Raw genomic sequence first — 25,486 nt, 5'->3', positions numbered from 1 at the left:
TGTAGAACAGGTACAAACATTTAACAGCTATATACAATATAAGTATAAATATATATCCAAAGAAGAAGTGTGTGTATATATATATATATATACACACACACACACACACACATGTGAACATAAACCTATAAACAATGGCGATGGAATTGAGGTGATAGTGCAAGTGGTGGTTAGAGTGAGCATTGTATATGCTAGAAATATAATCATTTTATAAAGGACTGACGTGCTTTCACTGTGTATGGAGTGTGCATTCCACCCTGTGGCCAGCAGGGGGCAGGGTGATGCTTTTTGCTTTGATTTTGGCAGGCTTTACGGCAGTAGATTTAGACTACAACAGCGCGATGCTGTTTTCCTCATGCTGACGAGCAGGCGAGATGAACAGACGTGAAATTACCCTGTGTCATTTGTGTGTCCTGTTTACAGAAAGTTATCATCTGGCTATTTGGTACCAATCCTGGTACCTGTAACACATGCTATGCAAAATCCTTTCAAATCTAACACAGTATTTATACTTTATACTGTTTGTGTCAAGTTATTCAACAACCACTGGTGCACACAAACTAATACACAGAAGTAATAGGTTTCTGGTTAATTTGGAATAGTTAGGGTGGTTAGCAAGACCTAGATAGCAACTATCGAACAAAACACCACTTACACACATTTACCATCAAAATCGACAGAAAAAGACCTCACGAGACTTATTGTTTGATTGAGAGGCAATCTCACTGAACTACAGTGCATAACAAAGGATCATGTGTATAATCACTTTAACGTAAAGAAAAAAGTCTGCAGCCAGGGGTCTCTGAGGCTGTACCGACGCTCTGTGGTGCTTTGAGCTAAACTGTCAGCATTGACATGCTCACAGTGGCCATGCTGAGGCTGATGGGAATGGTATTAGTTTCACAGGTCATAAACCAAAGTATGAATTGATTACATTTTGAAACTAAATGGAATGATCACCCCATTATTACAATTCATCCTGAGGGGGACATGAATGTCTCAACCAAATTTCATGGCAATTCATCTGATTGGTGTTTAGACGACTTTCAATGGTTGCCACTATTTTACTCATTTCATTTCACACACTCATGGTGGTGCTAGGTGAGGAAAAGTAATGATGATAAATTGTCTGGGAACCATGAAAGTCTGCATACAATTGGCTGCCAATTCATCAAGAATTATTTGAGATACAACAAAAATCTTCACAAAAACAAGAACAAGAATATATAAACAAGCATATTAAAGCTACTGCAGATGTAAAAACAAATGCATTTAACTTACCAGAGCTGCTGTTCACTATTTAAAGACAAAGTGCATCCTCCTTTCTTTGTTAATGAAGAGTTTAATCCCACGGTTGTTCAGTACATCCATGCGTTTTAGTTCCAGTAAGAAGTCCTTCTCCATTCATGGACGCTAGTGAAGACAGTCGAGCCTCCCCATTTGTATTTCTTGTTGAATACGTTTTAATGCATGTGAGGGCTGAAAATGTCTGCTCGACAGAGGCAGCAGATTTTGGGATTGTCACCGCCCCACACGTCAGGCTAGCTCATTGACCAATCACGTACTTGTAGGCCAGCTAGCAGGCTCTGGCACGTCAAAGAATACGCCCAACATGTCAAACTAAAGATCTGATTGGTTGAACACTTTAACAATCAACAATATCGTCCCCATGTACTTTCACCTGCAGCCAGTGCAGATTAGAGTCTGCAGGCCTCTGCCTCTGTTCTTACATAGAGACATAGAGGTGAGATCTGATTGGATAAAAGCTCTACTTAAAACAAGCTGCACTGGAAGCAGAGCAACTGAGGAAGACAGTAGCTGTGCAATGAGAAAATAAGTCGATAAATTATAATACATGTAGTGCATTTTTTTAAAATATATATAGCTTTGTGATTCTGTTTAGGCCAGCAGAGAAGGCCTTTCAGGCCCTGACGGCCCGCCACTGCATTCACCTGATCCCCACATACAAGACAGCCCTGAAGAGCAGTAAACCTCTGGTTAAATCTATCAATGCATGGACAGATGACAGCATAGAAACACTGAAAGGTTGCTTTCTATGTACAGACTGGGATACCTTCTCTGGAGAGCCAAACCTGGACAATGCTACAGAAGTTACCAGAAGTTACATACAATTTTGTGTTGACACTGTGATTCCAAAAAGGACAATAAAAGTCTACCCGAACAACAAACCTTCCATCACAAAGGAGGTGAAGGACTGTATTAACAGAAAAAAACAGGCATTTAAGACCAACGACCACCTACAACTAAAAACTGTACAAAAGGAGTTGAACCAGAGGCTGAAAGAAGCTCGGGAACACCATAGGGAGGCAATAGAGGAAAACCTCCAGGCTATGAACTCTAAAAAAACTATGGAACTCCATGAAAACAGCCACCAACATGCAACCCACAAAAAAATCATTATATGTTGTAGATGAACTGGCTAAAGCAAATGAGCTGAATGTTTTTTACAAGCAGTTTGACAATGATGACTTCTCTGCTGAATGTGACATGGTGCTTGATGGTATTGCTATTGATGATGTTGACAGGCTAGAGATTGACCATAAATCCGTCAACAAGGTCCTTAAGCAAATCAATGTCAACAAGGCCACAGGTCCAGATGGTATCTCTGCTTTTTTATTAAAAACATGTGCAGATGAATTGACACCTGCCTGGTGCCCCATTTTCCAGAGGTCCCTAGATTCTCACACTGTACCAACACAATGGAAAAAGACAATCCTCATACCGGTCCCTAAGAAACCCTGTCCACAGGAGAATAATGATTTTAGACCTATTGCTCTAACCTCTGTTGTGATGAAGTGTATGGAGACGCTCATGGTGAGCAAACTACGGCTGGATGTCGGCCCACAGCTAGATCCCTACCAGTTTGCATACACACAGCAGAGAGGCACTGATGATGCAACCAACAGTATAGTGCATCTAGTGACTAAACGCCTCGAGAATCCGAGGGCCTATGCTCGACTGTTTGTAGATTTCAGTTCAGCCTTTAACACCCTACAGCCTCATGTTCTCCTGAATACACTGCAGCTGATGAATGTCAACCCCTTCACTATTAAGTGGTACCACTCATTCCTCACCAACCGTACCCAGCAGGTCAGGGTGAACAGGACCTTGTCTGAACCCTTGACCATCAACACCGGTGCCCCCCAGGGGTGCGTCGGTTCACCAGTCCTATTCACCCTGTACACTAATGAATGTACATGCAGCACTGCTAACAATTACATGGTCAAGTTTTCTGATGATACAGCCGTCCTGGGTCTTATGTCTGACACATCGGATACAGCTGTGTACAGACATGAGATTCAGAACTTTGTCCAGTGGTGCGACAAACACTTCCTCATCCTCAACGTCAGGAAAACAGAGGAGATGGTATTCGACCCCAAACACATTGGAGACCACTCATCAGTGGTTATTGATGACCAGAACATTGCACAGGTTGACTCCTACAGATACCTGGGCATACACACTGACATGGAGTGTTCAGGTAGAAAATGTCTGTACTAGGGTCCAACACTTCCTCCGTAGGCTGAGGGTCTTTGGTGTCAACCAGAAAGTCTTGCTTCTCTTCTACCACTCCATAGTTGAGAGCGTCCTGCGGTTTGGCAACCTCAGTGTGCAGCTGAAAGCCCAGATCACCGGCTAACACAAAGAGCCATGAAAATCATGGGAGTCAGACAGCATCCCATACTCCAGGCCATCTTTGATGAAACTATCATCAGACAGGCCCAGAAGATCATTTCAGACCCACTCATATCCTCCACCCTGAATACCAGCTTCTTCCCTCAGGCAGACGCTTCAGAGTCCCCCAGTGCAGGCTCAACCGCTTTAACAACTCTTTTGTCCCCTTGTCCATCAAAGCCCTAAATGGCAAGCTAGCCAGAGCTTAACCCTGGAACACCGATTTGTATCTATCTTTAATATCTTAACTATACACTACTGGTGCGTTATACAATGGGCAGTGTGAAATGTGTTTGTTGGCTGGTGGCAGTCTTTTGCAAGTACTGTAGGTACTGTGTGTGCGGGTATGTGGACTGGCGACAGTCTGTCTATGTAGTGTATGTATGCCATATGTTATTTGTATTGTATTGTTTTTTAACAGCAGACACTGTACACTGTATGTATGTTTCCATGACAAATTTCCTTCGGGACAATAAAGTCTGTCTTATCTTATCTTATCTTCACACCTACACACACACACACACACACACACACACACACACACACACACACACACACACACACACACACACACACACACACACACACACACACACACACACACACACACACACAGCTTCACTACTGCGGTTTGGCCCAAGGGGCTGTCCGTATGGAGCTCCAGGCTTCTTATCCACCACTAATCAGTGATTGAGCGCAGCCGCGTTCGATCACCCGCCGCAGCTGGCATCCCGGGTATTGGGCGGCACATGAGATGACACTGAGGGTGGGCAGAGGGAGAGCACAAACAGCACACGTAACAACTGTATTTAAGCAACATTGAAAATATTCTTCAAATTGCTGAGCACTTTCTGGCACGCTTATAGCTCACTGGAGTCCACTGCATTGTAATATTTGATTTATCAGTGTTTCTCTTTGTTTCTGCAAGCTAGTGAGATGGCCAAACAAGAAGAGAGTTACAGAATGTTTGGTGAAGACAGTGTCACTCACGTTGGTCTATTATTTGGTATATTGTCATTATTTTCTCAGTGCACCATTTGAACCCAATGACAAACATCAAAATTGATCCAAATTGCAGTCAGGAATCTAATGTTTGAGCCATTTTGACTGCCATCAAAATAAATAGAGTTCAGTTCAACAGAGGTCAGCTTCAAATTAAGTAATCAAAAGTGTGACTAGATGTTTGATGGCACAAATGGTGTCCTGCAAAACCTGAATCTCTGTCTCTGTCTCTCTCTCGGCCTCTCTCTCTGTCTCTGTCTCTCTCTCGGCCTCTCTCTCCCTCTCTCTCAGGCATACAGTCTTAAAGACTACAAGCAGCTGAAGTCAGATATAAATCTGCGTGGCCTGGGTCCTGACTACACAGCCATGGAAGAGACAGTAAGTATTGACCTGCAACATCAGTCAGTGTCAACTCAGCAGAAATTGTTACAGAACCAACCGTTCATGTTAGGTGGGTTCATTTATCCAGAAACTGCAAAGATATATCAACATGTTGCATTGACGGGCCTGCCATTTATTTTCTTTTAAAGGGACACTGTGTAAGTTTTAGTGGCATCTAGTTGTTTGAGCCCCTCCCTTTCCAAGCGTGTAACAGGATATGGGCGTAGTTGCCATCAACTCGGGTATCCTTCACTTCACCTGGTTCACTTCACGACAGCGGCCTCTCTGTTCGCACTTCGTGTGTGTGTCTGTGTGTGTTTGTTTCAATATGTTTGTGTTTATGAGTGTTTGTGTCCATGTGTGTGTCTTTGTTTCAATATGTTTGTGTTTGTGTCTATATCTGTGTGTTTGTTTGTTTGTGTGTGTGTGTGTGTGTGTGTTTGTTTCAATATGTTTGTGTTTATGAGTGTTTGTCTATGTGTATGGGTGTTTGTGTCTGTGTGTTTGTGTGTGTTTGTGTCTGTATGTGTGTTTGTGTCTATTTTTTGGTGAAAGTGTAGCTAATCGTGTCCTTGTTGTAGACAAATGACTGTGGAATCCCACAGATGTACACATTTGGCACAAACACCTTTAATTGAGAGGAAAACCAACTATCTGCTCCAGGCACGTGCACAGACATTTTGGGGGGCAGGTGCTCAAGCAAAAAAAAGGGCACCCATCGCCAAAATTATACATGAAATTAAAATAATGATAAATAAATAAATAACACAGTCGGATATTTTCAACGTATATATTTATTTTTGTTAACGCAACCAATACTAACTCAAATTATCAAATTGAATAAATAAATGAATAATAGGCAAAAACAAGGCCAGACAAAAACAAAGACAAAACAAAGACGGGCTGATGGCATTTGATGCAAGAGCAGTGACTTCAAATGCTGGGGTGGTGATTTCCATGCAGAGAATGAATGCGAAGTTAATCGCATTTTTGTACATTTTTGCATCCCCTAGGGCCAGGTCAGGTGGATGTCTTTCGCAGATCTCATTGAGGAGCATCATTATAGCTTCCAGATTTCTCTGCTTGCTGCTTTTCCCTGTCCTTCTGTTTTTGTAGTCTCTCTTTTCTTGGCATTATGCTGCAATTTTTTTTAAATGACATAAATCAATGTTGTGCATAATAATCAAGACATTACATATCTCTCTAAAGCTGACAACACAGTACACACCCATGTTTTTACTGTTTTCTGACAGTTGAAGCATAAGCAGCATTACACTAATAATAGCCTATAGCCTACCACAATACCTCACCAGACTGTCATGTAGCTCAACTTAAGACCTACCTTTCTTTTTAATAATTAAAATAATTAATGTCTGCCTGCCTCTCTCCCCTCTCTCTTCATTAAACATGACAAACGTCAGTAAACAACTGGGCAAGGCTTTTAAATCATGGATTTCGTGAGGGTTTTTTTTGTTTGTTTTTTAGCAAACGTCGGACCAGTTGCGACGTAATGTTTTCAGCGGCGCTAATTGTTGTTGTTAATTTATCACCAGTCATTACCTGTCTGTCTGATGCTCCGGGTCAGAGAATAAGTTGGCTTCAGCCGTTTAGCCTGACGCTCAGCACTGCACGCGCAGTAGGCAGTAAGTGAAGGAGGAGGAGGGAGGGGCGCGTGGGACGCTTGTGGGCGCCGCGGTGCATGTCGGGGCGAAATTCTCACAAGAACTCAAATAAATGCCCCGTCAGATATCGAAACACATTTGGGGGGAATTGATGACAGAAAAAGTAATTTTTATTTTATTATATTTATAAAAAATTGGGCACCAGCAGAAAGGGCACTTTCCTCATCCAGGGCAAAAGGGCAGGTGCTTGAGCACCACTACGGGTCTATCTGTGCACGTGCCTGATCTGCTCCATAGTGACCAATGTTAATTCTTACTCCAAGAACATTTTGCACAGACAACCGTCCAATATTTATAGATCGCCACTGAAGCCACATTGTTTTCACTATAGACACAATTTTCACATGATCTGTTCTTCAAGTCATCCTTCCTCGCCAACTCTAATATCGGAGCAATAGGAGCTATATGGGGGTTTTGAGAATTAGTTTGACAGGTTTTTCACAGCTTTATCTCAATGTTAGGGGTGCAGGCACACAGGTGTTTTTGATTGAGCTAATTTGTGTAGTTGATAAACACACAGACACACTGACACACGTGCACATACATACACAAATGACTTAGAGATATTCAGTAAAAGCCATCGTCTGTCCGTCTGTATTTGTGTCTCTCTCTGTCTTCCTGTCATTCTGTGTGTGTCTCTGTCTCTCTGTCTGTCCATCTCCGTCCCTCTCCCACTCACTCCCTCAGTCACAAACTCACTCACTCTGTCTCTATGTTTCAGTCTGTGTTCAGGTCTTAGAGATTTTTAGAGGACTTTTCCCCTATAACCCCCCCCCCATTTCAAAATAAAAGCCCCACATTGTGAATTCTAACTGGAATGCTTGTGATGAAGCCTGTCATTTAATAACCTTGTTTTGTGTGTCAAACATTATGATTCTGTCTCCTCTCCCCCTCTCTCCCCCACCCAGTCCCACCCTTTCAAAATTAAAGCCCCATGGATTAACTGTATTTAAACATTAAGCTCAAAATTAGGCTTTTTTGTTTAAATACTTAATGCTCTTACTAATACTGTGACAACTACTACTACTGCTGCTATTATTTCTAGTATTACTACTACTACTCTACTACTACTACTACTACTACTACTACTCCTACTACTACTACAACTTATACTGTTGCTACTATTACTACTGCTATTACTGCTATGACCAATATTATTATTACGACGACTACTATTACTACCAATACTACTATTACTTATACTAAAACTACTACTTCTACTACTGCTATTCATGCTACTACCAATACTAATACTACTACAGCTACTACTACTACTACTACTGCTAATATGGCTACTTCAAATACTACTATTACAGTACTATTACTACTACTACTACTGCTACTACTACTACTGTTATTCTATCTACTACGACTACTGATACTTCTAATACTTCTTCTAATGCTACTAATACGTATACTACAACTACCACTTCTACTACTACAACTACTACTATAAATATCACTACTGCTATTACTAGTACTTATTCTAATAATACTAATACTTTTACTACTACTAATATTGATAGTACAACTACCATGACTACAACTGCCATTGCTACTACTATTACTGCAACTACTACTAAAACTACTACAACTACTACTACTACACATGCTATTACTACTAATACTACTACTACTTCTACAAATACTACTTTTACATCAAGTACTACTACGACCACTACAAGAGCTTACTATGACTGCTACTATACTACTACTACTACTACTACTATTACTGCTACTACCAATACTACTATTACTACTACTCCTTCTAATAGTTCTACTTCTAGTACTATTTCTACTACTACTACCACTTCTACTACTACTTTTACTACTGTAACTTTGACAGTAAAATCGTTGAGCTTCAAGCTTTTCCTGCATTGTAATTCAGCTCTTAGCTTCGTTCGACAATACAGTTTAGCTTCCAAGTGTGCCAGTTAGACATTTCAACTAGAAGGGTTTTCAGCAGTGCAGTCCAATGCTTTTGGCCTTCAACATGTTTCAGACATGTGGTCTCCCATTTCTGTATTTTAAGCAATTATTTTGCGATTCATTTCAACTTTCAGCATTCCAACGCATTTTTTGCAGGAAATGCATTTTCTAGTTTTCATATGCATTTATCTGTCTACTTAGAGCTTTTCAGCATTATAAGGCAGAAATGAATCTCTAGACTAGTGTACACCTTTTCTATTTTCTATTTCAGAGCCTTTCTGGTCTTTAAATAGAAGAATGATACAGAAGAACACAATACAAAAGCTCCCCTACATACCAGGATGTTATATTAATTTGCTGTTCTGCTGCAATACCAGCTGTAAGCAGTGACTCACAAATGTGATTAGAATTTGTTTGGACAAAATGATGTCTGTGTCTACATCCTGATGACGAGTGTCACTGTGTGTCCACTGACTCTCTTCCAACTGGCATAGTTCTTTATTTAAAGGCTCCCATGCTGTTCCACAGATACACTTACATCTACAAAGCAAATGAGGGTACCTCAAAGAAGTTAAGTGCTTTATGCTGGGATGTATCTTTTAATCCCCAGTTGTAAAAAGTGAGCATGTTTGGCCAATTTACACCAGATTGAGCCCTGGGCATCTCCAGGTCCAAGCCTATTAGTGAATGATATGTGTAAATGTTGATAGCCCCACTGAATGGCTGGCTGTGTTTGGTATTGTTGGGCTGCGTGGAGAGGCTCTGCTGGGGGAGCACAAAGAGAAGGGCCTTAAGGGAGAAATGGCTCAGTTAATTAAAACCCCATTTTATAATATGCTTCTATTTCTCTCTCACTCCCTCTCTCGCTCTTTCACCGTCATCATGCTGAGAAACTGAAACGACAGAAGCTGTATTCAAATGTGATCCGTGAGCAGAACAAAAAGATAAGTAGGATACCCTTTCTACTGGCCAAGGACCCGGAAGGCAATGACAAGAAAGTTCCCAGGATGAAGGTGTGTGTGTGCTTCTTTGAATGTGTATGTGTGTGAAACCTAGCACATGTCTTTTTCACAACAGGAATGTGTGCTTGTGGTTGTTTGAGAGACAAGTTGTGACGAAGCAAAATGACAGAGTGTATGAGATCAGGGAGAATGTCACTACATGGATCTAACCTGGTATCTGGATTCACTAAGCATGACTGATCCTTGATAACCAGTCTCACACAGCTGGTTAGTAAAATATGACTATACATTAGGGGAAAATACAGATTTTTTAAAATAATGACTAACTTAACAGTTGCGCTCTTACTGTATGTGTATTTAACGACATACTTATTGCGAATAAATATAATATACACAAAACACCATGATAATTCAAAGTTAGGAAGTTGTTGTACTACAGAAAGGAGTACTGTAGAGAAAATGCAAGCTTGGCTTGATAAACCTCAAAGTCTGAAAACCTAAAGTCTCATCATTGATGTTCAAAGAGTCCAGGGTACTATTTTTTATCTTCAATCGTTTTTTATTTTATTGAGTCAATATAATTTTTTTAAATTCATAATGTCACCACATGCTTTGATGGAATTTGAGGGCAATACACTAAAAAGTCACTGTCAGAAATAAAATGAAATAATGTCACCATCATTTTATGTGTAACGTAATTTAAAAAATTCCCAGTGACTAAGACGACGCACCGGCACTCCAGCAATAAATGTGTGACAGACTTTAAATTACGTCTTTTAATGTAGACCACATCTGAATTTTTTTTTCCACTCCATAAAAACTCCAAAACCTTCAGTGCATGATTCTTTCTGGCGTTAGTGTATTTCTCCCCACAAAAGTTATCCTGAATATATTACGCAGCATTATCAGCTATTTGTCCACGATAGAAGACAGGCAGACATAGAGGAAGAGAAATCATTCATTTGTTACTTTCACTATCTTACCAATTTAGCATTCTCTCTTCTAAATAATCAGCCACCTCACGATTCATGAAATGAATCACACACTTTAGGATCATCCTGAATCCAGGAATATGTACCAACATCAATGGTTTGTAAGAGTGGTATTTAACAATATAATGGAACATGCAACAGAACTAATCCTGACCATAAACCACAGAACAGCACATGGCCCATTGTAAATATATAGAACATATTCCAACTATGTAATCCCACAAATAAAATACTCTCTTACTCATGATTAAATTCAGATTGACAGTCAGCAGATTATGCAAAAATAACCGACAGAAGTAAAGCACATCATGTACTCCAGTACAATCAGCTGAACCTCCTGATTAATATGCAATTGTCTTTTTCCTGCTCCGAACTATTATTATATCGACCTTTAAAAATCCACTATCGGTTGACCTCCAGTGACATTTATCATGTGTGATACTACAAATTATGATGAAACACCAAGATTGAGCCTGGAGCTCTTTGTTAGGCTTCTCTAATTTAGTGCTTTACATTTTGTCTGGATCCTGTAGGGGTGATGTTATTAATCCAGACAGTTAGCAGGTAAACTGTTTACACATTCTGACTCGATCTCTTGAACTTCACTTGCTCCGCTGCAGGTTAGCCAGGCAGATTAGGTTACCATGGTGACCTAATCTCATGAAACCGTAGTCCTGTTTTACGATGTCTTGTTTTATGATGATGGATAATTATACATCACATGTACTGTATTGTATTTGAATGTACCAGTAAAGTTATATAACCATGACATGTACCTTGTACTGTACATCACACAACCATTCTGAAAGGTTGCAGTGGACTGAGGTTTTGCAGACATTTCTGGAGGACCAGTACCATTTTTGACTGCAACTTGTTTACAGTAATTAGTTTGTACATTAACATGCGTGGATCTCGCTCTCTTTCACTCTTAGGCCTTGGAATATGCCAAGACCATAGCCAAACCCCCTGTACAGTCTCAACCAAAACAGAGACAGAAACACCGGTCCGAAGGCTTCACTGAGCACGCTTCTTACTTGGACGTCTCCCAGCTGGCTACACTGGAAGTCCTTAGAAAACGGCATGAAGAAGAAAAGCAGGCTGTGGCACTCTTCAGAAAAGTACCTGCTGTCTGAGGCAAACTGCACTTCCCGTAAACAGTCCATGGATCCCATGCTCTCATAGATATTCTAAGATGTGCAATATGCTGCCTCATTCAATTAGTTCGGCCTAGTATCACGCCAACATAATAAATACAAAAGTTAGGTAATAAAGAAGATCTCTGAGAAGACTGGCAGCCTTAGCCAGCATCCGTGTTTTACTTTTAACATTGTGTGTCACCAGAAAAGATTTGACAAGAAATTCATTAGATTACTCATTTCTAGTGTTTGTTTCAACCATAGATGCCAGAGAACCGGTTTAAAACTGTCATTTCGAAGCTTGGATTTATTTACTGGAGCCACCAAGACAGATTATAGGAATTAACTACTGAGATCCTAACATCTTCAGCTGTACTTTAAAAAAGAAAAGAGCAGTTTTGTATGGACTCACACTGTTTCTAAGATTTTTTTAGTCATGCATGATCAGCCAGTGTTGTGCTTTGACTCTTTGACAAATCAAGTTTAATGACATTCTCTCACTAAGTGTTCACCAGTCTTTGTGAGAACTATTGCACTTGAAATGGATAGACTATGTTGCAAAATATAGCATTTTAATAGTATCTTGATGTTATCTTCTCTATATGCAAACAATACTGTTATTAAAAACATGTCAAAGCAACTCTGCGTACCTGAGGTAGGCTGAACAGGACGTTACTAGATATTTGAGAATGATTAGAGAAGGCATTAGGTGGATGAAGATGCCCCCCTTCCCACACTTGGGATGAATTCTGTTGTTATGCCTCGTCTATTACATCCAACTTGTTGCTCATGAATTCTTCTCCAGTGTGTTAAGATGAATGAAGAAGCAGGTGTTTCTCTGAATCAGTCCTTCCTGTTGCTGTAATATATATTTACACACACAGGAACATCCTGTCACCTACCACAAGCAGTAAAGATTACATTAGATTTGTATTCTATGCATTATATTGATTTTCGTAGTTGCACTCATGCAATATTATCAGACATAACTGTATATCTCAATATTTAACAGCATATCTATGAAGACCTGGCCTCAATGCAATGGTGTGGTTGTTGTATGTCACTGACTGCACTGATTCAGTCCACCTCCAACTATTCCACAGCACTGGTTAATGCCCACACTCAATTTTCATTTTTCCCCATATTGGTGGTTTAGCCATCTTATCACTTTGTCTCCTCTCACCCCATTACACACTGTTTAGCTCAGAATATTCCACACGCCCTTTGTTGTGGGTCACAACGCCCCCTTCACGGAAGAGAAAACCTGCTCAAATGAAGATGACACTTTGAAGCTCCCCTGATTTGCTCGCAGTCCTGCGTTTATAGCCTTATTGTAAGTAGTAACTCCTCCCCAACACAAAGCACTCTCAAGCAGCTCATTTTACTAATTGAACCCTCAGATCATTATCAAAGCACTATTTACCTCTGTGCAATATTTTAATGAGATTATAGTCTCTATTTAACCCATCATGGACTCTTTGAAGCCCTGTGTTTTTAGTGTTAAGTCCTCAGATGGGCGGTTGGAAACAAATGGCCGAGCCCGTTTTAATTTAATGAGAAACGTCGCCTATCCAGACTGAGTCTCTTTGCTTCTTTTTTAGGTCCCACCTACTCATTTTTTGGCATTGAAATCCAGTTAATTGAAAGAGTCTCTCCCCGCTATACATGAAGGGGGCCAAATTAGCATCCCTTTCTGCCCATTGGGAAGCTAAGGCCGACGTGGAGGCTTTGATGTGAGAAGCAGGCTTTCAGTAGGCGGCAGGCTTCCTGAAAATGAGCTGATGGCCCTGCTATTAGGTCCAAATGCAGATGCTTCCATGTGTTGCAAACGCTTAATCTTTTAATTGATCACCTTCTGCATGGCCTGTTCGCTACGTAGTCCCCCCCCCCCCCCCCCCCATTGCCTGTTAATCACAATCACATTTTGAAGATGACATGAATTGCTTTTCAAAAGGCAGGAAAGGATGGCAACTCCAGCACGAAGGACAAGAGAGGAACGCATCTCTGTCAAATGCCCAGTCAGAGATGCAGTTTATGATCAAATAAAATATGTAATCAGGACTGTTCTAAGACTCTTAGATGTGCGTATGTGTATGTGGCTCATGTGTTATCAAATATAAAAAAACAACTTTACTGGCACAGTAGATATATTTTTCCTCCATTGTTATCACAGTAATAATTGGACAATAAAGAGTTGACTAACACTCACAAGAAGGCTGATCTTTTTTATTAATCTGCTTCTACAGTTTTACAGCAGAGCTGTCCCGGAGGTCAAATGTGCAAAGTGGATTTGATGTTAGTTGATATGCTTGACATTCGTTTAACAAGATTATTGAAAGATTATGTGAATGAGACATCCTGCAGCATGACCGGAGTATATTGCTGTGCCAGTGAATAGAATAACACTGACATGGTCCAAAAGCATCCCCCATATTGCTTAAGACACATGCAGGCAAAATGGCACTGCAATGCAGCTCCAAATGATAATGTTATTACACAAATCAAAAATCTTTAGAATGTTCACTGACATTAAAATGCCAAAATGTTTATTGAATGTTTTTCTTGGATTGATTTTTGTTGTTTTGTTCCATTTGTTCCAGGAACAAAACTCTGAATGTTATGTCTTAACACTATATAAATGAAATGTGAAAAAATGTATTTTTACTGCAAAACTGAATTTCGACTGCTGCTGATTTAGAAATAATAATACAGTTCAAATCTAAATAACATTTTCCCTGCCACATTCTGAATCGAAAAAAAAAGATTTATGGCGGCACAAGAAATACATTAAATGTTTGTATGCTTGAACTATAGTGCATTTTTATTTTGTTTCTTGGCAAATTAAATTCTCTTACTTTTGAGCAAAAACAATATATTTTTGGGGGTCAAATAGATATGTATTATTTCATATTACATTATTATCAGTGGTGTTGACCATGACTTAAAATAAATGACAAACACATTTTCATGAAAAATATAAGGCTACTGGATTTCCAAGCACTTGCCTTAGGACCAAATATTTTACACACATGGAGTCATCATCTGCATTTTTAGAGACAGTTTACCAGCAGAAACACATTGCTGCCATAAGCAAGTGTTGAACACAGCTGCGCCACTGTAATTGTTTTTATTCTGAAAAAATAAACCATTTCTTTTGGTGGTCCGGATATGAAGATATTGCCATCTGATGAATGTTGTCATGACTGATTTTCTTGACCGAAATTCATCCATCAAGCTTTTACCACTAACCTCATCCGTGAGTGTTATGAAGTAAACATGTTGTTTTTGGTGAATTTAATTCTAAACTGAGCATCATTTGACGAGAAATACCCTTGTACGTTCAGTGTGTCAATACACAGAGATCCCTGTCAGAGGCTTACCTTTAGTGAGGAATAGATACAGTCATCTTAAACCTGCAGGCTGGTGTAGCATCGCGTTAGAGAGCTGCTGACTCGTGGAGATGTCTCGCTGTCTGTGTTTTTCCTCTGTGTTAGTTGGTTGAAAGCGCAGCGGGCTCCAGGCCACCGCGCAGGATGCCCGCAGAGAACAAGCAGCCTCGCATTCAGAACGGAGCTGTGGAGACCGGTTCCTCAATAAAGGCTGACAAGAGCCGAGCAAAGACCCGTTTGAGCTCACTTCAACAACTGACCACGATAACAGGATCCCATGCGCACGTGCAGCTTAAATAATAACACTGCATTAATATTAATGCAGAAAAATAAGCACATTAATAATCTATTCGGTAGCTATTTATGTAGATACATTTTCCCCCCAAATAATCCCTGCAAGGTGGAGGTATAAACTGTAAAGAACAAACACAAATTGGCTTTGAAAAAATAAAGGGATAACAGAATAAACGAAGCCGATAACCGATTCATTTATATACTATACATATATATTTACAGACAAATATAAATGCCAGTCACTGAAGTATCTTCGACCAAAACTTAATTTACAAAACTTTCAACAATATGAACAACAGCAAATAATATATAAAAAATACACTAAAATAAAAGAGATAACCATAAAAAAAGAAAAGCATGGCAAATTTCGTTTGGGATAAAAGTGCAAAAGGATGGGTAGCATGACGCGTTTATGTTACAAAGCAAAGAGCTGTTCCGTTGGATTATTTATAACCATCTGTAGCCTACACATTTTCGCTCTGAAAATAAAAAAAAGACATGGCTAAATGGCATGTCAAAATAAACGTCTAGTTTTTACAAATAATATTTAGCTAATAATAATAATAGTAATAATAAAAGCGTGAATTATTCTGTATCTTGTCGGATGTAACACGAAAACTGTCATAGAGGAAATGGGGCAAATGTTAAAAATCAATGGGCCCACTTTGCATGTTTGAATAAATATTAACATTGTATTGTAAAGCCTATTCCCCCTTGATTTTGAAAACAGTAATAAGCTGACATATTTGTAATGGTAAGGGGAAGAGGCCAGCGTTATCTACAGTGCATTTACAGTGCGGAAGTAGCTGCAGTTGAAACAACTCTGCAGCTACTATAGTAGATGATCCGGGGAGCAAATGTCATCCTCGATGTCCACATCGTCGTCGTTTTCCTCCAGCAGGTACGAGTCCGGCTCCAGTCCATCTTTCAGCTCCTCCGCGCTCTTCTCGTTCAGTTCGCTCTCGCTGGAGTTCTCCGCGGATCGGTCCAGCTCCCCGGGCGTCTTCCGCTCGTCTTGCGCTTTCCTCAACTGCTTCTTGTGCTTCATCCGCCGGTTCTGGAACCACGTTTTTACCTGCACGGCAGTTGTGCATGTGAGAGTGAATTATGTGAATTGTAAAAACGATCATAAATATACGCAATTCATCCCTTAATGATCTGTGATCTAAAGAAATCCCTTAAATATATTAGTCAATATTATTAATTTGGGTTATACCCCTAAAGACACAGTAAGAGCTGGCCTCTTAAATAATGTTTGCTCCTAAATTTCATTTATGGTCAGAAGTAGACTTTTAAAATGAAATCCAATTTATTTGTAAAACCCAAAATCACAAATTTGCCCCAGTGCTTTACAATCTGAGAATGACCTGTATAATTTGAAAAACCATCTGTTCCCTGGAGGTATATGATTTATGTATTGTTATATTGTATTTCATACATAATTAGACACAAACAGCAATTATTCATGAGCCAGATATACAGCCAAAATGAATTGTCCGTACACTGTTGTTTAACAGCTAATAAATACCATTTTGCCGATGTCTGTATTTTTAATGATCTATTTGTTTGTGTGCTTTGTGGTTGGCGGGCCGCCGCTCTTCTTTGGGTCATGAAGAGTAATCAGTATTGAACGAATAAACAAAGGAACCACGTTCACGTACATTTTGCTCCATGGCAGCATCCCTGTATGTTCTGGTGCTTTCAGAAGTGTGTGTGTGTGTGTGTGTGTGCGTGTGTGTCTGTGTGTGTACCTGCGTCTCGGACAGGCTAAGCGCCGTGGCCAGCTCCACTCTCTCCGGTGTTGACAGGTACCGCTGGACTTCGAACCTCTTCTCCAGGCCAGAAAGCTGCGAGTCGGAGAAAACCGTCCGGGCCTTCCGGCGTCTGCAGTGCTTCCCCGGTAACTCTGCGTGGTGCTGGAACAGGGCCGGCATCTGCATGCCTACAGGTGGCAACAAGTGATGAGACTAACTGTTCAACAACAACATAACACACACAAACTCTTCATATGTCTGAGAAACTGTAACGGAATAATAGGCGTCTGGTCATTCATATTTTAATGACATTATTTTATGATGAATATAAAAACATAATTTAGTTTACAGAATAATCAGAGCAGCATAATTGCCCGTTGGGCTTAAATTAAGATGAAAATAAATAATGTACATTTTAATACCGTTTGAATAACTTAATTATTATATTAAATGGCTAAATATGAATTATCTCCTGAAAAAAAGCCGAACTGAATAAGGTAGCCTACTGGTTATTGTTATTTCCGGAGAGTTCAACATTTCATTCCCACCTATGTGACTCATTTCAACCAGTATATCACTGCAAATGATGTTATTCCCTATAGTGTAGTATAAGGTAATACATCCATAAATTCATAAGAGTTGATAATGACTTTCCGTTGTGACTAATCAAATACAGCGTTTATAGCTCTAGACTCCAGCCGCATGGCCACTTTAACTGTCTTTTATCTGACACAAGTTTCCTTGTTACACTACAAGGCCTCTCTCTCTCTCTCTACACCTCTTCCTCACAGGCTCTCCCGTGCTTACCAGAAGTAAAGAAGTACTGGTGGTGCTCTGGCTTGTGGAGAGGATGGTGCGGATGTGGCGCCAGGATCGGGGTTGGCATCAGCGGGTATCCATACTCCAGGATGGGCATCCGGGAGGCCAGGGAGCCGCAGAAAGGAGAAGGAATGACGTCTCTCAGCGGCTTGGGTTTGTGCAATAAGATGTCCTCAATGAAAAACGACGTCGACCTCTGCGTGGGCACCGCAGACGCGTAGTTCATACTCATGGTGCTAGTTTGGGTTTGTTATGTCCCTGCCTTCAAACCTACATCAGCATCTGCCTCTTCTCCCCAAGTCTCCCAGGCTTAAATGCAGTCCCTGTGTGATCAGTGAATGACACTTCGCCGAGCATTACAGAGACATCAATGGGAGGGCAGATTTCCAACAAGCATTTATTCAGACAGATAGCGGATTGGGGAAATTGATTTACGCATCAGCCAATTAAAGCTGTGGATGGGCGGAGGGGAGACGTGAGGAGCCCGTTCTTCGCTCTGATTGGCTGAGACAAGTCCGGAGCTGGTGAAAAAATAAAAATAAAAAAGCAAACAAGAGTCCAGAAATGCAGCGCACCTGTGACCGCAGCATCACAGTTCATTTGAATAGCAACTAAAAATCCACCCGAGAATCACCACTCGTAGCGGTGCTTATGTGGTTGCCTAGCAACCATACTGTTTTGCCAGGTTCGCGAGCACGCATGGCCTTGTAGAATAATTATTCTTTATTGAGCCTACGAACAAAATTTGTACTAAATGTTGATTATGGATACTAATGAGATGCCATCTCTCTTGGAGTATGCAGTATGATGCTTATTATTAACGGGGTATTTATGGGGTTTAGTTGTGTATTATTACTTTGTACTTTAACAGCAGCTTTTCTGATGTGAGACACCCACATGTATATAATGAATATATTTTATAACAGCCTCTACACGTATGGTGTCTTTCGTTATGCTCTGTTGTATGAATATAGTTCTGCCAATTCCTCAATTTTTATTATATTCGTGTTTTTGTGGTTTGTCGGATCGCCACTCTTTTTCGGGGTCTAACAGGACATAATAAACAAAGGAAGCACGTTCAGAAACAAACGCTTAGCTCCTGCAGCATCTCTGCATCTCCTGAAAACATATGAACACAAAGGAGATGAGCTATTCCTCATGGAACCTGCAGCATGTTGCTCATAAGAGGTTTAGTTGTTGGCGCTTGCCATGCTGAACATCCCGCTTATTGGTATGGTGGTTCGATGGTTTCGTTGTTTTATTTTATTCTAGAACATCTACTTTCCATTTTAGGCCTAATGGTGACTTCTATAAAATCCTTAATATTATTCCTGGTTAAAATATTTGAATATGCCTAGAGTTCTTCTTTGGCAAATTCAGCTGTGAGTAAAAAGTGTCTCTCTCCTTTCGAAAATTTCCTTTTAATATGTGGAAAATTAGTTGATGTCATTTGGCGGTATTATTGCGTTACTACACGTGGCTGGTAAAAACACACGCATTTATATTTATAGGTATTTTGTGTGTATTTCACCATTAGTCTAAATTGTATTTCTCATGGCATCAATGTGGCGTTTCTATAATATCCCGAATGGACTTGAGCGATTTGATGTAACTTTTATGTTATTCCTATAATTCTATAATATCTCTCTCATCCATGCTTTTGACACGGAACTTACGATTTCTTGTCTTGAAACTTGAACATGCGACCACATGTGTTTTTAATTCGCTCGGGTAACTTCTGAACTCTCCGTTCATGTTAGTGGTTTTTAAATGAAGCCGTGTCGCAGGAGGATTGTACCGCTGCAGGTCTGTCTAGTAATTCCGCCCAAATTGGCTGTAATTGTCGGTATTAAAATCTGGGAGAGTACAAGTGCCGCTCTTGTGCCCATTTGCGAAAGAAAGCGCTGCGCCATAATTTGTTGATATGGTGTTGTCATCACATTTCCAATCAGGCCGGTTAATGTGAAAGTGTCTTAACGTAGGCAGAATTCACGCTGCAATGCTATTAGGCAATTAAGGGAGATGTTAAAGCGGAAGCTGTAATCCTGGTGCTGGAGGACAGGATTTCCATTTGATCAGATGGAGGGAGAACAAATGAATTACTGTCAGTCAGTTGCGCTGGAAAAGTGCTTCTCCGCTGCATTAGTTTGCATAGGTTTGTGTTAAATGGACACGCGCGCTCAAAATGCTAATTAGCATAGTTGGATGGTTGTAAATCAAACACGTTTGGCATGGTGGGCACTGAACATTAGCTCTACCTTCAGACGACTATACTAATTCATACATCCTTCCTCTAGATACACCTTGTGTCATTGATGTTTCCATCAGAATAGGTCAGAAAAGTAATGCGGGAAACACATGACATTTTTCAATAGTCAAAACCAATAAAGGTTTTTTTTTCCTTTTTCTAATGTAAGCAGCAGAAAAGGAAAACGCTTTTAAAGACATGGCCAAAGCAGATGGAGGTATCCTGCTGCACCTGGCTGGGCGTCAATCCCTTTTCTGGCACGCACCAGGATAACAAGTTGCTTTTAGGGGAAAATTAGAAAGTAAATGAAACAAATGGTGATGAAATCGTCTAAAGGATCCATTCTTGAGGCGCGGTTAAGCGGCTTTATGTGGCCATTTCATTCAGTAAACATTTGAGCCGGTCAGGCAGTGCGTCACTCGTTAAGTGGGCACGTTTGGATAAGAGGTTTGCAGCAGTGCAGGGTACTTCTTACGAGTAATACTGGCCGTGCTGGAGATAGTGAACGCTAGGAGGTTAACCCACCGGTATCTATTCTAAATCAGAGGATACAGTATGTTCCCTCATGGTTCTTTCTACCATATCATATATTTGTTTGCTCGGTTTAAAACTTGCCCTAAAACAAGGACCAACGTCAATAGGCACTTTTTCAATGCACTCTCCAGAATGTTTTCATGTAGGCATATCTCTTTTTCTTTGTGTGACTTTATTGCATTTGCCAACAATCTTTTTGAAATGTACACCTGGTTGTGCTTTAAAAAAAAAAAAAAAAATTATATATATATATATATATATATATATATATATTATAATGCAGTATAGTTTGCAAAAGACACATACACATTCATAATACTAAGCAATAACAAATTATTATAGTATATAGAAAGTATCATAATACTTCATAGTTGCTGGTCATAATATATATAATTCATTATAATCACTGGCATAATGCATTATAGTGTGATTACTCTCAGTTGAAGTAATGACATTCCTGAGGAATCGGCAGATATAACACATCATAGGTGGTTATAACTATAATGGTCACTATTTGGTTTAAGTAAAAGGAAAACTACAAAGTATATTGAGAACAACTCAAACAAATGTCACTGAGTGACCAACAATTATGAAGTAATATGATTGTTGACCTTATTAGTCACTCTACAATGCTTTATAATGTGTTTTTATAATATAAATAGTAAAACAGCATTATGAATATGTCTATAATAATACAGTACTATAAGCATAATAAAAGTATGTTTAAAATGCATTATAGACATGGCTACCCTATATAACTCTATCTTGACACACAGTGTCATAAAGCTATGAAAGCTCTGAATGGGTGACTCTGACATAAAACCAGCTGGTCAGCCTCCAAAAGCATTATAATACAATGTTAAAAAGAACTGTAGAGGCACAGTAACAGCAGATGAGTAAATCACACCGACTTAAAGAGAGTGAGCAACATATGCACAGTGTCTGTGGATGAAAAGCAAGAGTCATATTCTCCCCAATTGTTTTATTGGAATCATTTAAACTTTGATCATTCATGTTTAAAGTGTTAAGCTCTGCTTCCATGCTGATGGTGAGAATGCACACACATCCTCGATGCAGCTCTCATGATCATAATCCATGGCTTATTTCTGGATGATGGTGTCAGTCTTCTAATGAGAGTTAGTGCTCCTGGGGCATTCATGCATCCGATAGGCACACAAATAGAATATACCTGGAGAGAAAGAGAGGGCAGGTCTCTGTTATCCAGCAAAAAATGAACTATTGTTTGTGATTTCCGCTATGTCCAAAAACATTTGAAGTGCATAGAAAACCTAAATGACACTGTTTATTTGGCATCCAATTAATGAATACAAATGATAAAAATAGCTATAAATAAATGTGTATCATTGTTGTGTTGTTCTCCACCACTTCCTTGTTATTTACCATAGTTTTTTGCAGATGTTTTCGGCCTCAGTTTTAACATCATGGTATTTTCAGCATATGGGTGCTGTTTACCTCTAAACTATTTTCATATTCAGTATAGTGAAAAGCCTGCTGAACAGCAGGTTCTGCACAGCATGGTGGAGGATTCAGAGATGAGCACTTACTACAAGCATCACTTACTGATAATGTCTCATCATTGATTCAGCTGGGTTGTCCCATATATGGTCTTGACTGTTTTCTGCTCAGGAAGTGAGTCGTTGCATTGTCTGGTATTACCTACTCCACCTACTGTTGTTGTCTTTATTAAAAATAGTACATGCAGTGTAAATAGCATTAGCTCGTTATGCAGGTTCGACTTGAGGCATTGACAATATGGTTAAAACAATTGTAAAACAATTGTATCTGCTATCTTACTTTGAATTGTCAAAAGGATACATGATCTAATGTAAAATTTAAATGTTGAGCCTGTTGCTTGCCATGACTTTATAAAATATTTCCTCCAAGCAGAGGTTTCAGGTACACCTCACTGAGTGCACTATTTGCTTATCCAGGAACTCACTCAAGAAGTTAACATTGAGCAGAAAGTGATCGCAGCCAATGTCACTGCATTTCAAAGAGAACACGAGTGGAACCCTGACACAGGTGGCACTGCTGTGAAAGAGAGGAAACATAATGCAGTGCGGTTCGTTGGGTTGCATGTTTACCTGAAAAAAAGGTAAGCCCCACTGACACCCAGCCAATAATGTAGGACCAGGAGAACCTCCAGTTTCCGTAGCGTTTCCCATAGTAGTTAATAGTCACACCAGTGTACACAGCCATTGCTAGAAACACTAAAAAGCCTGGGCAGGACAAAAAGAAAAAATTAAACATAAAGAAAATGTTTGTAGAAATGGACAAACATTACTACTGGCTGCTCATGGAATATTCGCTTTGGAAAATCACTGAAATTATGCTTCTTGAGGTATTTCATTTGTGACCATGGATTGATCAATTAAGGTCACATCAATGGCAAGTTACAGCTCTAACCAAACCAACAAAGAAGAAAAACAATACAATAGAGTTGAACTTACATGAGATGAAAAACAATATGCCTGCAGCAAAGGTTTTGTCAAACCTGTCGAAGGAGGAGTAATGGATGAAGGCCATAATGCCAATGATGATGCCGATGAAACAGGCCAAAAGAGAGAGGATCATGAGGGCACGGGTGGCGTCTAAGTGGGCTGTGGACAAGGTCAAATGTCAATGGAAGTCAGTGGTGTGGTCAGTGCAAGTCAACAGTTCACACCATGTTAACACGCCAATATGATGAAGAAGGGTAAAGATCTTTGAGAAAAAAATAGACCTCATTTCATCCATGTCAGATGGAAATCCTGAATATATCAATCTGATCTTTAACAAAAACCATCGACCACATGACACACTAATATAGAGTTGAGTTCTTTGGGAGGCAGAGACAGTCATTTTTAAACTAAATAAAGTATCACCATGACCAAATGTTACCATAACCATAACTTTTCTTTTTAAATGTCAAAGTGTCACAGCATATTATTTGTTGTTAAATAAAAAGCACATTCTCTGTGTTATTCTGTAATGACAAATATTACCCTCATTTCTATTGTATTTAACATGAAAATGTTATGTGTTTGTGACATAAATATCGCTTACATTAGACTAAAATCCAGTGAAATAGGCGAGCGACATGAAGTCCATATGCTACTGCTAAAATATGCTATGCAAGTTAGCAAAGCTACACTTCCGAATTCAAATTAAGAATAAAAGCATTTTGTTTGCCAGTATGCTGAATGTTTGACATAGTTACTGCTAGTCATGGGACGATATGAAAATTTCATGTCATGATTTTTCTGGCCAAAATAATTGCAATTCACGATAGATAATGATCAACATTATTATTTAAACTCTTAAAACGGCACTAAAACATATTGGAATCACTCTACTTTAGGTTTTTTTAAGAAACAATTATTTTTATTGTATCACTGAGAAAACATCTTTTTTTGTGAACATCCTTTTCAGTGAAAAACAAACAATCATAAATCGATGATTATGAATTTATAATTTCCCTCTCCATAAATAAAGGATACATAAAAGAAAAAACAGCACTGTGAGTCTGCTCTTTCTGACATGATAAATCCTGTATTTTTTAAAATCAACCTCTATTTGTCACTTCATACCACGATAGTGAGCTTGACAGCTTTTTCACATCAGGATGTTCCTGATTATCCCAATAATACATATTCACCTCGATCAACAGTTTTTTCACAAAATTTGTGATATAACTCTATATCATCGCGTCCCTCGTTACCACCATTGTCAAGTAAAGATGAGCTTTACCTCAGCCAATGAAATTATTTCTGCCTCGTTGAGAAATGTTTGTGACTTTCCCAGTTATCTCCATGAACCCTCTGTGTCAACACTTACCGATGCTGTCATTGTGTGGGAAGCATTTGCCCGGCATACAGTAGCGCCACAGGCCCTGGTGCATGTAGTTGCTGGACTGCCGATACTGCATCCAGTAATCAGTTGCTGTGGAAACGATCAGGAGGATGTTCCCTACTCCTGCACAGAACAAACCTCCACCCATAAAGCTGTACATCCTGCACCTGCAGACACACACCCAGATATAAGGTGACTTAGCATCAGCGGTCAGTGGCAGGGCCCCTTCCTCTCTCCACCTCACACACACACTCACACACTTCAGTGAGAGAGGCTCTAAGTGTCAGTAATTGTGTTGTAATGAACATATTACTTCCAATGGATTGAGCTGCGGGGTTGCCCGTGTGTGTGTGCTCCACTTTGTTGTCCAGGAGATCAGTCAGTACATACACCAGTGTACACACGCACGCACGCACGCACGCACGCACGCACGCACGCACGTACGCACACACACACACACACACACACACACAGCGATGCTTTGATACTTGATACATCTATTGCTCATTGTTCCACCTGAATGCAATATCCTGCAGCCATCCCTCTCATAGAGGGCTGCCATTGATTTATTTTCTTTTTTTTGGGGGGGGGGGGGGTTGATAGATGCTTGTTGAAGAGCTCTGTGTATTCATTGAAGAGCTCTGTATTTCCACAGGATCCCATTTTTTTCTTAGCAGCCTCAGTTACAGGAGCTGTCTTAGTCTAAAGCAGAGCACTTTATAATCCATTTGATCCCCACCATGTAAAAACAAATGGAGATGGTCTCATAATGTCAATGTTATGTGGAATTTATCAAATTCTATTGAATAATCAGTC

The 25,486-nt window shown here is 39.8% G+C and overlaps 2 protein-coding genes across 2 annotated transcripts; both read right to left on the bottom strand.

The window, feature by feature from the left end:
• Positions 1 to 16,295: 16,295 nt before the first annotated feature.
• bsx (brain-specific homeobox) lies at positions 16,296 to 18,268 on the bottom strand (the record flags this gene model as incomplete). The annotated part of the gene is made up of 3 exons (XM_079282890.1): positions 16,296 to 16,538; positions 17,215 to 17,405; positions 18,025 to 18,268. 3 exons carry the CDS (start codon positions 18,266 to 18,268, stop codon positions 16,296 to 16,298), a joined length of 678 nt encoding a protein of 225 aa, XP_079139016.1.
• Positions 18,269 to 21,945: 3,677 nt separating this feature from the next.
• On the bottom strand, positions 21,946 to 24,830 carry lim2.1 (lens intrinsic membrane protein 2.1; the record flags this gene model as incomplete). The annotated part of the gene is made up of 4 exons (XM_079284220.1): positions 21,946 to 22,007; positions 22,924 to 23,058; positions 23,290 to 23,439; positions 24,656 to 24,830. 4 exons carry the CDS (start codon positions 24,828 to 24,830, stop codon positions 21,946 to 21,948), a joined length of 522 nt encoding a protein of 173 aa, XP_079140346.1.
• Between the last annotated feature and the right edge of the window lie 656 nt (positions 24,831 to 25,486).

The sequence above is a fragment of the Melanostigma gelatinosum genome, assembly GCF_949748355.1.
Source record: "Melanostigma gelatinosum genome assembly, chromosome: 14".
Lineage (NCBI taxonomy): Eukaryota > Metazoa > Chordata > Actinopteri > Perciformes > Zoarcidae > Melanostigma > Melanostigma gelatinosum.
This window is presented reverse-complemented; position numbering and strand designations above follow the sequence as displayed.